Source organism: Pseudophryne corroboree, chromosome 8, assembly GCF_028390025.1.
Source record: "Pseudophryne corroboree isolate aPseCor3 chromosome 8, aPseCor3.hap2, whole genome shotgun sequence".
NCBI lineage: Eukaryota > Metazoa > Chordata > Amphibia > Anura > Myobatrachidae > Pseudophryne > Pseudophryne corroboree.
The window spans coordinates 31,603,652-31,619,459 of NC_086451.1; the positions used below are offsets into that span (position 1 = coordinate 31,603,652).

A 15,808-nucleotide genomic window follows, 5' to 3' on the forward strand; every position below is an offset into this window, starting at 1 on the left:
CTCGATTTGGAGGGAAGGTTCGGGATAAAGGTCTGGGCCGCTCCACTCGCTGACCTCGACATTATGAGGAACACGTGCGCGCTGTGTTTTTCAGGGAAGGATCCGGGCTGCTGTCGGCTGGTGCCTACCTCGGGGGGTGCGTGCTGTAGCCAGCTGGCGGCGAGTGCGGTTGAAGCCGGTCCTGCTGGGAAACTTCTGGGGCCGGTGTATGTGCGTGCATGTGGGAGGAATACAATAAAAGCACAGTGTGTTGTATTTTAAAACATTTTGCAACTGTAAACACATATCGGCATTGTATGATTCCCGATCCCATGTGGTATCGCAACTCCGGCCTGAGGCACCCGAAACATAATCTCCGATACGTGCCAGTATCGGGGGGTGAAGGAGTGTACTGCATCAGGATTATAGGATAGCCCCGGCGATACAATTACCCGCGGTCATTGTCCTCAGGTAATTCGATATCCCCCTCAGAATAAGCCCCAATATATGTTTGGAAACAAAGTCCAAGTCTTCTGCTATTATTTTTAATAACGTGTGTTGTTATTACAATTAAAATGAACCCACACGCAAAAACACAGTGTTTAAGACTAATATTGCTATGATTCCAGATAGCTGAGATTAATACACAAAAGGTTATTTACTAACATTACCAAAAGGTGCAAAGAGCCAATCAGAGTTTAGCTATCATGGGGGGGTCATTCCAAGTTGATCGCTAGCTGCTTTCGTTCACTGCGCAGCGATCAGGAAAAAAATCTGCACTTATCGTACTATTAATTAACACGAACGACGTAGTTTCACACAAGGTCTAGCGAAGCTTTTCAGTCGCACTGCTGGCCGCAGAGTGATTGACAGGAAGAGGGCGTTTCTGGGTGTCAACTGACCGTTTTCAGGGAGTGTTCGGAAAAACGCAGGCGTGGCTGGGCGAACGCAGGGCGTGTTCGTGACGTCAAAACAGGAACTACATAGTCTGAAGTGATCGCAAGCGCTGAGTAGGTCTGAAGCTACTCTGAAACTGCACAAAATTATTTTGTAGCCGCTCTGCGATCCTTTCGTTCGCACTTCTGCTAAGCAAAGATACACTCCCAGTGGGCGGCGGCATAGCGTTTGCACGGCTGCTAAATACTGCTAGCGAGCGAACAACTCGGAATGACCACCATGGTCTGTAGCTATCACGGTCCGTAGCAACCATATTGATTGGCTGTAAAAGTTGTGGTACAGATTTGAGCCATGTAAATAAATTCCCCCCTCAGATTGTTTATTACTACTAATACTACTAGACATCTTTTCCCTAGAATTGTAGAATTATCACTATGTCCGAGTCAGGTGCGGGGCCTGTATTCCACTGCGTAGCCGTCACGTTTCCTGTATCTGCCAAAATCGTTATCTTGGAACTTCTAAAATAGAAAACAGACACAAGTCACACGTGTTCCCCGATCTAGCAGACACGCAGTGTATCACAGGGAAGTCTTGCTAGTAAATTCCACTTTTGTTTTGTTCCTGAAACATTTATGTATTTTTTTGGTTCATTTGCTTTATGTTGAAACTGTTAATGTGGCTATAAATGTGACATTTGTACTTCTATAGTCCAGATGACTGAAGAGTTTATTATTTTGTACATGTCCTAATGCAGTAGTTCTCAAACTCAGCCCTCAGGACCCCAAACAGCTCACGTTTCCCAGGTCACCCAGCAGGTGCACAGGTGTACTCATTACTCTCTGACACATTTCCCAGGTCACCCAGCAGGTGCACAGGTGTACTCATTACTCACTGACACATTTCCCAGGTCACCCAGCAGGTGCACAGGTGTACTCATTACTCACTGACACATTTCTCAGGGTACCCTGCAGGTGCACAAATGTATTTTTTACTCACTGACACATTTCCCAGGTCAACCAGCAGCTGCACAGGTGTACTCATTACTCACTGACACATTTCCCAGGTCATCCAGCAGGTGCACAGGTGTACTCATTACTCACGGACACATTTCTCAGGTCATCCAGCAGGTGCACAGGTATACTCATTACTCACTGACACATTTCCTAGGTCACCCAGCAGGTGCACAGGTGTATTCATTACTCACTTACACATTTCCCAGGTCATCCAGCAGGTGTAGTCATTACTCACTGACACATTTCCCAGGTCACCCAGCAGGTGCACAGGTGTACTCATTACTCACTGACATATTTGGCAGGTCACACAGCGGGTGCACAGATACACTCATTACTCACTGACACATTTCCCAGGTCACCCAGCAGGTGCACAGGTGTGCTAATTACTCACTGACACATTTCCCAGGTCACCCAGCAGGTGCACAGGTGTGCTAATTACTCACTGACACATTTCCCAGGTCACCCAGCAGGTGCACAGTTGTGCTAATTACTCACTGACATATTTGGCAGGTCACCCAGCAGGTGCACAGGTGTATTCATTACTCACTGACACATTTCCCAGGTCACCCAGCAGGTGCACAGGTGTACTCATTACTCACTGACACAGACCCTCCAACATGATCCGCCCCACTAGGTACAAAATGCTCTGTTCCTGGACTTCCCTCTTAATTTATGAGTTCCATCACCTGTGTTGAACTAGTTGAATGATAGGAAAGCTGTTTCTTCACAGGTGATGGCAATAATAAACTAAGAGGGAAGTCCAGAAACAGAGCATTTTGTACCTAGTGGGGCGGGTCATGTTGGAGGGTATGCTGACACATTTCCCAGGTCACCCAGAAGGTGAACAGGTGTACTCATTACTCACTGACACATTTCCCAGGTCACCCAGCAGGTGCACAGGTGTACTAATTACTCGCTAACACATTTCCTAGATCACCCAGCAGGTGCACAGGTGTATTCATTACTCACTGACATATTTTCCAGGTCACCCAGCAGGTGCACAGGTGTACTCCTTACTCACTGACACATTTCCCAGATCACCCAGCAGGTGCACAGGTGTAGTCATCACTCACTGACACATTTCCCAGGTCACCCAGCAGGTGTACAGGTGTATTAATTACTCACTGACATATTTGGCAGGTCACCCAGCAGGTACACAGGTGTACTCATTACTCACTGACACATTTCGCAGGTCACCCAGCAGTGCACAGGTGTACTCAGTACTCAATGACACATTTCCCAGGTCACCCAGCAGGTGTACAGGTGTATTAATTACTCACTGACATATTTGGCAGGTCACCCAGCAGGTACACAGGTGTACTCATTACTCACTGACACATTTCCCAGGTCAACCAGCTAGTGCACAGATGTATTAATTACTCACGGACACATTTTTGCCAGGACATCCAAAAGGTGCACAGGTGTACGCATTACTCACTGACACATTTCCCAGGTCACCCAGCAGTGCACAGGTGTACTCATTACTCACTAACACATTTCCTAGGTCACCCACCAGGTGCACAGGTGTACTCATTACTCACTGACACATCTCCCAGGTCACTCAGCAGGTGCACAAGTGTATTAGTTACTCACTGACGCATTTCTCAGGTCACCCAGCAGGTGCACAGGTGTACTCATTAATCACTGACACATTTCCCAGGTCACTCAGCAGTGCACAGCTGCACTGCACTTCTTTGCACTACTATTTGATTATACTACCTGGCCTTGGGTGGCATTGCATCCTCAGCCAGGCTAGGCACTGCTGATGTCTCCTCAGTGTGGGTATAATGTGTAAAGGGAACTGCTACTGTGTGGGCATGATGTGTATAAGGGTTACTACTGTGTAGGGTCATTTGAATTGGGGGATCTATTGTATGGTCATGCCCCTTTCCCACAAGATCATGTCCCTTTCTTGCACGTGCACCTTCCCTATTTCAAATATGGGGGGCACCAGTCCCTTACTTTGCCAGGGGAGCCCGGACCCCGAGATACACCCCTGCTCACTGACACATTTCCCAGGTCACCCAGCAGATGCACAGGTGTATTCATTACTCACTGACACATTTCGCAGGTCACCCAGCAGTGCACAGGGGTAGTCATTACTCACTGACACATTTCGCAGGTCACCCAGCAGGTGCACAGGTGTACTCATTACTCACTGACACATTTCCTAGGTCACCCAGCAGGTGCACAGATGCACTCATTACTCACTGACATATTTGGCAGGTCACCCAGCAGGTACACAGGTATAGTCATTAATCGCTGACACATTTCCCAGGTCACCCAGCAGTGCACAGGTGTACTTGTTACTCACTGACACATTTTTGCCAGGACATCCAAAAGGTGCACAGGTGTACTCATTACTCACTGACACATTTCCCAGGTCATCCAGCAGGTGCACAGGTGTACTCATTACACACTGACACATTTCCCAGGTCGCTCAGCAGGTGCACAGGTGTATTCATTACTCACTGACACATTTCCCAGGTCGCTCAGCAAGTGCACAGGTGTATTCATTACTCACTGACACATTTCCCAGGTCAGCCAGCAGGTACACAGGTGTACTCATTAATCGCTGACACCTTTCCCAGGTCACCCAGCAGGTGCACAGGTGTACTCATTACTCACTGACACATTTCCCAGGTCACCCAGCAGGTACACAGGTGTACTCATTACTCACTGCCACATTTCCCAGGTCACCCAGCAGGTGCACAGGTGTACTCATTAATCGCTGACACATTTCCCAGGTCACCCAGCAGGTGCACAGGTGTAGTCATTACTCGCTGACACATTTTCCAGGTCACCCAGCAGTGCACAGATGCACTCATTACTCACTGACACATTTCCCAGGTCATCCAGCAGGTGCACAGGTGTACTCATTACTCACTGACACATTTCCTAGGTCATCCAGCAGGTGCATAGGTGTACTCATTACTCACTGACACATTTCCCAGGTCACTCAGCAGGTGCGCAGGTGTATTCATTACTCACTGACACATTTCCCAGGTCACCCAGCAGGTGCATAGGTGTACTCATTAATCGCTGACACATTTCCCAGGTCACCCAGCAGTGCACAGGTGTACTCATTACTCACTGACACATTTCCCAGGTCACCCAGCAGGTACACAGGTATACTCATTAATCGCTGACACATTTCCCAGGTCACCCAGCAGTGCACAGGTGTACTTGTTACTCACTGACACATTTTTGCCAGGACATCCAAAAGGTGCACAGGTGTACTCATTACTCACTGACACATTTCCCAGGTCATCCAGCAGGTGCACAGGTGTACTCATTACTCACTGACACATTTCCCAGGTCGCTCAGCAGGTGCACAGGTGTATTCATTACTCACTGACACATTTCCCAGGTCGCTCAGCAGGTGCACAGGTGTATTCATTACTCACTGACACATTTCCCAGGTCACCCAGCAGGTCCACAGGTGTACTCATTACTCACTGACACATTTCCCAGGTCACCCAGCAGGTACACAGGCGTACTCATTACTCACTGACACATTTCCCAGGTCACCCAGCAGGTGCACAGGTATACTCATTACTCACTGACACATTTCCCAGGTCACCCAGCAGGTACACAGGTATACTCATTAATCGCTGACACATTTCCCAGGTCACCCAGCAGTGCACAGGTGTACTTGTTACTCACTGACACATTTTTGCCAGGACATCCAAAAGGTGCACAGGTGTACTCATTACTCACTGACACATTTCCCAGGTCATCCAGCAGGTGCACAGGTGTACTCATTACTCACTGACACATTTCCCAGGTCGCTCAGCAGGTGCACAGGTGTATTCATTACTCACTGACACATTTCCCAGGTCGCTCAGCAGGTGCACAGGTGTATTCATTACTCACTGACACATTTCCCAGGTCACCCAGCAGGTCCACAGGTGTACTCATTACTCACTGACACATTTCCCAGGTCACCCAGCAGGTACACAGGTGTACTCATTAATCGCTGACACATTTCCCAGGTCACCCAGCAGGTGCACAGGTGTACTCATTACTCACTGACACATTTCCCAGGTCACCCAGCAGGTGCACAGGTGTACTCATTAATCGCTGACACATTTCCCAGGTCACCCAGCAGGTGCACAGGTGTAGTCATTACTCGCTGACACATTTTCCAGGTCACCCAGCAGTGCACAGATGCACTCATTACTCACTGACACATTTCCCAGGTCATCCAGCAGGTGCACAGGTGTACTCATTACTCACTGACACATTTCCTAGGTCACCCAGCAGGTGCACAGGTGTATCCATTACTCACTGACACATTTCCCAGGTCACCCAGCAGTGCACAGGTGTACTCATTACTCACTGACACATTTCCTAGGTCACCCAGCAGGTGCACAGGTGTATCCATTACTCACTGACACATTTCCCAGGTCACCCAGCAGTGCACAGGTGTACTTGTTACTCACTGACACATTTTTGCCAGGACATCCAAAAGGTGCACAGGTGTAGTCATTACTCGCTGACACATTTTCCAGGTCACCCAGCAGTGCACAGATGCACTCATTACTCACTGACACATTTCCCAGGTCATCCAGCAGGTGCACAGGTGTACTCATTACTCACTGACACATTTCCTAGGTCATCCAGCAGGTGCATAGGTGTACTCATTACTCACTGACACATTTCCGGGGGTTCACCCAGTAGGTGCACAGGTGTATTCATTACTCACTGACATATTTGGCAGGTCACCCAGCAGGTGCACAGATTCACTCATTACTCACTGACACATTTCCCAGTTCACCCAGCAGGTGCACAGGCGTTCTCATTACTCACGGACACATTTCCCAGGTCACCCCGCAGGTGCACAGGTGTACTCATCACTCACTGACACATTTCCCTGGTCACCCAGGAGGTGCACAGGTGTACTCATTACTCACTAACAAATTTCCTAGGTCACCCAGCAGGTGCACAGATGTATTCATTGCCTGGTGTTCTGGAAAATTTACCCAGGTACCCAGCAGGTGCTTAGGTGTACTCATTACTTACTGACACATTTCCCAGGTCACCCAGAAGGTGCACAGGTGTACTCATTACTCACTGACACATTTCCCAGGTCACCCAGCAGGTGCACAGGTGTACTAATTACTCGCTAACACATTTCCTAGATCACCCAGCAGGTGCACAGGTGTATTCATTACTCACTGACATATTTTCCAGGTCACCCAGCAGGTGCACAGGTGTACTCCTTACTCACTGACACATTTCCCAGATCACCCAGCAGGTGCACAGGTGTAGTCATCACTCACTGACACATTTCCCAGGTCACCCAGCAGGTGTACAGGTGTATTAATTACTCACTGACATATTTGGCAGGTCACCCAGCAGGTACACAGGTGTACTCATTACTCACTGACACATTTCGCAGGTCACCCAGCAGTGCACAGGTGTACTCAGTACTCACTGACACATTTCCCAGGTCACCCAGCAGGTGTACAGGTGTATTAATTACTCACTGACATATTTGGCAGGTCACCCAGCAGGTACACAGGTGTACTCATTACTCACTGACATTTTCCAGGTCACCCAGCAGGTACACAGGTGTACTCATTACTCACTGACACATTTCTCAGGTCAACCAGCTAGTGCACAGATGTATTAATTACTCACGGACACATTTTTGCCAGGACATCCAAAAGGTGCACAGGTGTACGCATTACTCACTGACACATTTCCCAGGTCACCCAGCAGTGCACAGATGCACTCATTACTCACTGACACATTTCCCAGGTCATCCAGCAGGTGCACAGGTGTACTCATTACTCACTGACACATTTCCTAGGTCACCCACCAGGTGCACAGGTGTACTCATTACTCACTGACACATCTCCCAGGTCACTCAGCAGGTGCACAAGTGTATTAGTTACTCACTGACGCATTTCTCAGGTCACCCAGCAGGTGCACAGGTGTACTCATTAATCACTGACACATTTCCCAGGTCACCCAGCAGTGCACAGCTGCACTGCACTTCTTTGCACTACTATTTGATTATACTACCTGGCCTTGGGTGGCATTGCATCCTCAGCCAGGCTAGGCACTGCTGATGTCTCCTCAGTGTGGGTATAATGTGTAAAGGGAACTGCTACTGTGTGGGCATGATGTGTATAAGGGTTACTACTGTGTAGGGTCATTTGAATTGGGGGATCTATTGTATGGTCATGCCCCTTTCCCACAAGATCATGTCCCTTTCTTGCACGTGCACCTTCCCTATTTCAAATATGGGGGGCACCAGTCCCTTACTTTGCCAGGGGAGCTCGGACCCCGAGATACACCCCTGCTCACTGACACATTTCCCAGGTCACCCAGCAGGTGCACAGGTGTATTCATTACTCACTGACACATTTCGCAGGTCACCCAGCAGGTGCACAGGTGTACTCATTAATCGCTGACACATTTCCCAGGTCACCCAGCAGTGCACAGGTGTACTCATTACTCACTGACACATTTCCTAGGTCACCCAGCAGGTGCACAGATGCACTCATTACTCACTGACATATTTGGCAGGTCAACCAGCAGGTACACAGGTATACTCATTAATCGCTGACACATTTCCCAGGTCACCCAGCAGTGCACAGGTGTACTCATTACTCACTGACACATTTCCTAGGTCACCCAGCAGGTGCACAGATGCACTCATTACTCACTGACATATTTGGCAGGTCAACCAGCAGGTACACAGGTATACTCATTAATCGCTGACACATTTCCCAGGTCACCCAGCAGTGCACAGGTGTACTCATTACTCACTGACACATTTCCTAGGTCATCCAGCAGGTGCACAGGTGTACTCATTACACACTGACACATTTCCCAGTTCGCTCAGCAGGTGCACAGGTGTATTCATTACTCACTGACACATTTCCCAGGTCACCCAGCAGGTACACAGGTGTAGTCATTACTCGCTGACACATTTTCCAGGTCACCCAGCAGTGCACAGATGCACTCATTACTCACTGACACATTTCCCAGGTCATCCAGCAGGTGCACAGGTGTACTCATTACTCACTGACACATTTCCTAGGTCATCCAGCAGGTGCATAGGTGTACTCATTACTCACTGACACATATCCCAGGTCACTCAGCAGGTGCGCAGGTGTATTCATTACTCACTGACACATTTCCTAGGTCACCCAGCAGGTACACAGGTATACTCATTAATCGCTGACACATTTCCCAGGTCACCCAGCAGTGCACAGGTGTACTTGTTACTCACTGACACATTTTTGCCAGGACATCCAAAAGGTGCACAGGTGTACTCATTACTCACTGACACATTTCCCAGGTCATCCAGCAGGTGCACAGGTGTACTCATTACTCACTGACACATTTCCTAGGTCATCCAGCAGGTGCACAGGTGTACTCATTACTCACTGACACATTTCCCAGGTCGCTCAGCAGGTGCACAGGTGTATTCATTACTCACTGACACATTTCCCAGGTTGCTCAGCAGGTGCACAGGTGTATTCATTACTCACTGACACATTTCCCAGGTCACCCAGCAGGTACACAGGTGTACTCATTACTCACTGACACATTTCCCAGGTCACCCAGCAGGTACACAGATGTACTCATTACTCACTGACACATTTCCCAGGTCACCCAGCAGGTACACAGGTGTACTCATTAATCGCTGACACATTTCCCAGGTCACCCAGCAGGTGCACAGGTGTACTCATTAATCGCTGACACATTTCCCAGGTCACCCAGCAGGTGCACAGGTGTACTCATTAATCGCTGACACATTTCCCAGGTCACCCAGCAGGTGCACAGGTGTAGTCATTACTCACTGACACATTTCCCAGGTCATCAAGCAGGTGCACAGGTGTACTCATTACTCACTGACACATTTCCTAGGTCATCCAGCAGGTGCATAGGTGTACTCATTACTCACTGACACATTTCCAGGGTCACCCAGCAGGTGCACAGGTGTATTCATTACTCACTGACATATTTGGCAGGTCACCCAGCAGGTGCACAGATACACTCATTACTCACTGACACATTTCCCAGTTCACCCAGCAGGTGCACAGGCGTTCTCATTACTCACGGACACATTTCCCAGGTCACCCCGCAGGTGCACAGGTGTACTCATCACTCACTGACACATTTCCCTGGTCACCCAGGAGGTGCACAGGTGTACTCATTACTCACTAACAAATTTCCTAGGTCACCCAGCAGGTGCACAGATGTATTCATTGCCTGGTGTTCTGGAAAATTTACCCAGGTACCCAGCAGGTGCTTAGGTGTACTCATTACTTACTGACACATTTCCCAGGTCACCCAGAAGGTGCACAGGTGTACTCATTACTCACTGACACATTTCCCAGGTCACCCAGCAGGTGCACAGGTGTACTAATTACTCGCTAACACATTTCCTAGATCACCCAGCAGGTGCACAGGTGTATTCATTACTCACTGACATATTTTCCAGGTCACCCAGCAGGTGCACAGGTGTACTCCTTACTCACTGACACATTTCCCAGATCACCCAGCAGGTGCACAGGTGTAGTCATCACTCACTGACACATTTCCCAGGTCACCCAGCAGGTGTACAGGTGTATTAATTACTCACTGACATATTTGGCAGGTCACCCAGCAGGTACACAGGTGTACTCATTACTCACTGACACATTTCGCAGGTCACCCAGCAGTGCACAGGTGTACTCAGTACTCACTGACACATTTCCCAGGTCACCCAGCAGGTGTACAGGTGTATTAATTACTCACTGACATATTTGGCAGGTCACCCAGCAGGTACACAGGTGTACTCATTACTCACTGACATTTTCCAGGTCACCCAGCAGGTACACAGGTGTACTCATTACTCACTGACACATTTCTCAGGTCAACCAGCTAGTGCACAGATGTATTAATTACTCACGGACACATTTTTGCCAGGACATCCAAAAGGTGCACAGGTGTACGCATTACTCACTGACACATTTCCCAGGTCACCCAGCAGTGCACAGATGCACTCATTACTCACTGACACATTTCCCAGGTCATCCAGCAGGTGCACAGGTGTACTCATTACTCACTGACACATTTCCTAGGTCACCCACCAGGTGCACAGGTGTACTCATTACTCACTGACACATCTCCCAGGTCACTCAGCAGGTGCACAAGTGTATTAGTTACTCACTGACGCATTTCTCAGGTCACCCAGCAGGTGCACAGGTGTACTCATTAATCACTGACACATTTCCCAGGTCACCCAGCAGTGCACAGCTGCACTGCACTTCTTTGCACTACTATTTGATTATACTACCTGGCCTTGGGTGGCATTGCATCCTCAGCCAGGCTAGGCACTGCTGATGTCTCCTCAGTGTGGGTATAATGTGTAAAGGGAACTGCTACTGTGTGGGCATGATGTGTATAAGGGTTACTACTGTGTAGGGTCATTTGAATTGGGGGATCTATTGTATGGTCATGCCCCTTTCCCACAAGATCATGTCCCTTTCTTGCACGTGCACCTTCCCTATTTCAAATATGGGGGGCACCAGTCCCTTACTTTGCCAGGGGAGCTCGGACCCCGAGATACACCCCTGCTCACTGACACATTTCCCAGGTCACCCAGCAGGTGCACAGGTGTATTCATTACTCACTGACACATTTCGCAGGTCACCCAGCAGGTGCACAGGTGTACTCATTAATCGCTGACACATTTCCCAGGTCACCCAGCAGTGCACAGGTGTACTCATTACTCACTGACACATTTCCTAGGTCACCCAGCAGGTGCACAGATGCACTCATTACTCACTGACATATTTGGCAGGTCAACCAGCAGGTACACAGGTATACTCATTAATCGCTGACACATTTCCCAGGTCACCCAGCAGTGCACAGGTGTACTCATTACTCACTGACACATTTCCTAGGTCACCCAGCAGGTGCACAGATGCACTCATTACTCACTGACATATTTGGCAGGTCAACCAGCAGGTACACAGGTATACTCATTAATCGCTGACACATTTCCCAGGTCACCCAGCAGTGCACAGGTGTACTCATTACTCACTGACACATTTCCTAGGTCATCCAGCAGGTGCACAGGTGTACTCATTACACACTGACACATTTCCCAGTTCGCTCAGCAGGTGCACAGGTGTATTCATTACTCACTGACACATTTCCCAGGTCACCCAGCAGGTACACAGGTGTAGTCATTACTCGCTGACACATTTTCCAGGTCACCCAGCAGTGCACAGATGCACTCATTACTCACTGACACATTTCCCAGGTCATCCAGCAGGTGCACAGGTGTACTCATTACTCACTGACACATTTCCTAGGTCATCCAGCAGGTGCATAGGTGTACTCATTACTCACTGACACATATCCCAGGTCACTCAGCAGGTGCGCAGGTGTATTCATTACTCACTGACACATTTCCTAGGTCACCCAGCAGGTACACAGGTATACTCATTAATCGCTGACACATTTCCCAGGTCACCCAGCAGTGCACAGGTGTACTTGTTACTCACTGACACATTTTTGCCAGGACATCCAAAAGGTGCACAGGTGTACTCATTACTCACTGACACATTTCCCAGGTCATCCAGCAGGTGCACAGGTGTACTCATTACTCACTGACACATTTCCTAGGTCATCCAGCAGGTGCACAGGTGTACTCATTACTCACTGACACATTTCCCAGGTCGCTCAGCAGGTGCACAGGTGTATTCATTACTCACTGACACATTTCCCAGGTTGCTCAGCAGGTGCACAGGTGTATTCATTACTCACTGACACATTTCCCAGGTCACCCAGCAGGTACACAGGTGTACTCATTACTCACTGACACATTTCCCAGGTCACCCAGCAGGTACACAGATGTACTCATTACTCACTGACACATTTCCCAGGTCACCCAGCAGGTACACAGGTGTACTCATTAATCGCTGACACATTTCCCAGGTCACCCAGCAGGTGCACAGGTGTACTCATTAATCGCTGACACATTTCCCAGGTCACCCAGCAGGTGCACAGGTGTACTCATTAATCGCTGACACATTTCCCAGGTCACCCAGCAGGTGCACAGGTGTAGTCATTACTCACTGACACATTTCCCAGGTCATCAAGCAGGTGCACAGGTGTACTCATTACTCACTGACACATTTCCTAGGTCATCCAGCAGGTGCATAGGTGTACTCATTACTCACTGACACATTTCCAGGGTCACCCAGCAGGTGCACAGGTGTATTCATTACTCACTGACATATTTGGCAGGTCACCCAGCAGGTGCACAGATACACTCATTACTCACTGACACATTTCCCAGTTCACCCAGCAGGTGCACAGGCGTTCTCATTACTCACGGACACATTTCCCAGGTCACCCCGCAGGTGCACAGGTGTACTCATCACTCACTGACACATTTCCCAGGTCACCCAGCAGGTGCACAGGTGTACTCATTACTCACTGATACATTTCCCTGGTCACCCAGGAGGTGCACAGGTGTACTCATTACTCACTGACACATTTCCTAGGTCACCCAGCAGGTGCACAGGTGTATTCATTACCTGGTGTTCTGGAAAATGTACCCAGGTACCCAGCAGGTGCTCAGGTGTACTCATTTCTTACTGACACATTTCTCAGGTCATCCAGCAGATGCACAGGTGTACTCATTACTCACTGACACATTTCCCAGGTCACCCAGCAGGTGTACTCATTACTCACTGACACATTTCCCAGGTCACCCAGCAGGTGCACAGGTGTATTCATTACTCACTGACAAGATCCACAGGTGGAGCTAATTATTTCCCTTGTGATTCTGTGAGGAGACCTTGAAAACATGCACTGTGTGGGGTCCTGAGGGCCGAGCTTGAGAATCTGTGCCCTATGCAGTGGTTCCCAAGTGCGGTCCTCAAGGCACAGGTGATTTACTTAGTACCTCAGCCAGTCTGATTATACCATCTGTGCACAAGCAGGGATATCCATAAAACCTGGACTGTTTTGGTGCCTTGAGGACAGCGTTTGGGAACCACAGCCCTTATGCAATTTTGACTAAGTATGTTGTTTTATTTTTAGAACTTCCTTTTGTGCTTTCTAGTAAGGTTTTTATATCTGCCGGGCAGAGCAGTTTATTTGTGATGCTCTTGTATAGGGCACAAAACTGCTTTGCTGAAATCACAGTGGTCCTGATTCAGAGATGTACATTTTTGCCATCACAGCTGCAAATTTGTACGCAGCGGCTGTGCGAATCTACGCAGATGTCATGGACGCTGGGATTTGTATCGAGATGCCCACTGGCAGCTTCTCTGGACCGCTGCTTGTGCACAAAGACACAACTGTCAACACATTGCCCTCCTCAGTAACCGTAAGGGCATGCAGCATGGCCGATGACCGTAAGATGCCGGAGCCATTGTGACTCCATTTTGGATCGCTGCCACAAGCTGTGGCACGCCCCCGAAACAGCCGTGACACGATACTTTTGTAGTTGGCCAATGTTTTTTTATTGCTGAGCAAGTGTCTGAGTCGGCGGCAGTGATGTCTGCTTATCTTCTCAGATCCGCTGAGAGCTAAGTCACTGCAGCAATGAAGCAGGGAGGAACAGTTTACTTACCGTTAAGAATGTGGAACTGATCGGCCGTCTCACAGAAACCTGGAAATAAAAACGCCACATCTAAGTTTGCGCTTTGTCGTTATTATTTTTTTGTATTTATTACATGTTTCGTAGACTGTGAGAATAATTTAGTAAGCATAAGAAGAAAAACATATGTATGGTTCACAAGCATGACATTATTCTCTTCCAGACCAACTCACACATAACACAGACTGAAGCTTCCTGTTCCTTGCCTGGTCACTGGATGTGTGGCGTCAATTAGGGGGGCAATAAATCAACTGAGAGAGATAAAGTGAAGAAGGTTCCCCCAAAAAAACAGCGATAAATCAACTGAGAGAGAGAAAGTGAAGAAGTTTCCCATAAAAAAAAAAAACCAATCACCTTCTGTCATTTCATAGACTGTGTTAAAAAAAAAAAAAGTGACAGTTGGAAGCTGTTCAATTTCTTCTTCGTCATCTCTCTCAAAGGTTTGATACTACTCTCCCGGACAGAAAAACAGTGAGCAGCGAGACATTTTGCATGAGGACGGTTGAATGATCAGCATAGACAGGTGGATACTCATATTTACATGAGGGTACGAGCAGGCTGCCGCAGCAGGAGAGGAAGTGAGCAGTGATGAGGCCAATCTGAACACTGCAGCCTCTACCTGTAAAAGTAATCTCTATTTTGGGTACAGATGCAGATTCAGTCAATAAAGGAAATGGCTAATGATAAAGGTAGAAAATGAGGTAGGTAATTACTCATTAGCCTGTGTATGAGCGTCTCGGCAGGCCTTCCACTGGTCGGGAAGAGTGGGCATCTGCCTTCCAATTGGACAGGGCTGAATCATGGTAATCCAATTGCAATAACCACCCATATTCAAATTGCTCACAGATCCAATGGCATATTAAAAAGGGGGTGTGGTCTCTGAATTGCGCACGGTTTGGGCAAATGCATAGTGCATAATGCACAGCACAAACATCCTAAACACTCCTGGTATGTTTCATTTGGCAATAACACTTGGTGTAATTCTACAAACTGGTCACAACTTGTGAGCCGCCCGTAAATGTAATATTGGGTATTGTACAGTTTTTTTGCAGAAACATTGCAATTAACTCTTTTCCAATTTTTATTACGTCAGCGTCCTAACTAGGCAAGTACTGTAATAATATACACGTTACGTCACAGTAGTACTCCTTGTACAGGTTATGCCACACAGTAGTACCCCTTGTACATGTTACGTCACACAGTTTTACCTCTTATACACATTACGCCACAAAGTAGTACCCCTTGTACACGATACGCCACAGTAGTACCTCTTATACACGTTTCGCCATAC

General features: G+C 48.2%; 1 protein-coding gene across 1 annotated transcript in view; it reads right to left on the reverse strand.

The window, feature by feature from the left end:
- Positions 1 to 508: 508 nt before the first annotated feature.
- The window catches only part of C8G (complement C8 gamma chain), a 37,749-nt gene continuing 22,449 nt past the window's right edge, over positions 509 to 15,808 (reverse strand). The window contains exons 6-7 of the mRNA XM_063936172.1: positions 14,491 to 14,529; positions 509 to 1,394 (exon numbers count right to left, since the gene is read on the reverse strand). Of these exons, the coding sequence (XP_063792242.1) occupies positions 1,381 to 1,394; positions 14,491 to 14,529 (53 nt within the window). The 3' untranslated portion in view covers positions 509 to 1,380. The remainder of the gene's footprint in view (positions 1,395 to 14,490; positions 14,530 to 15,808) is intronic.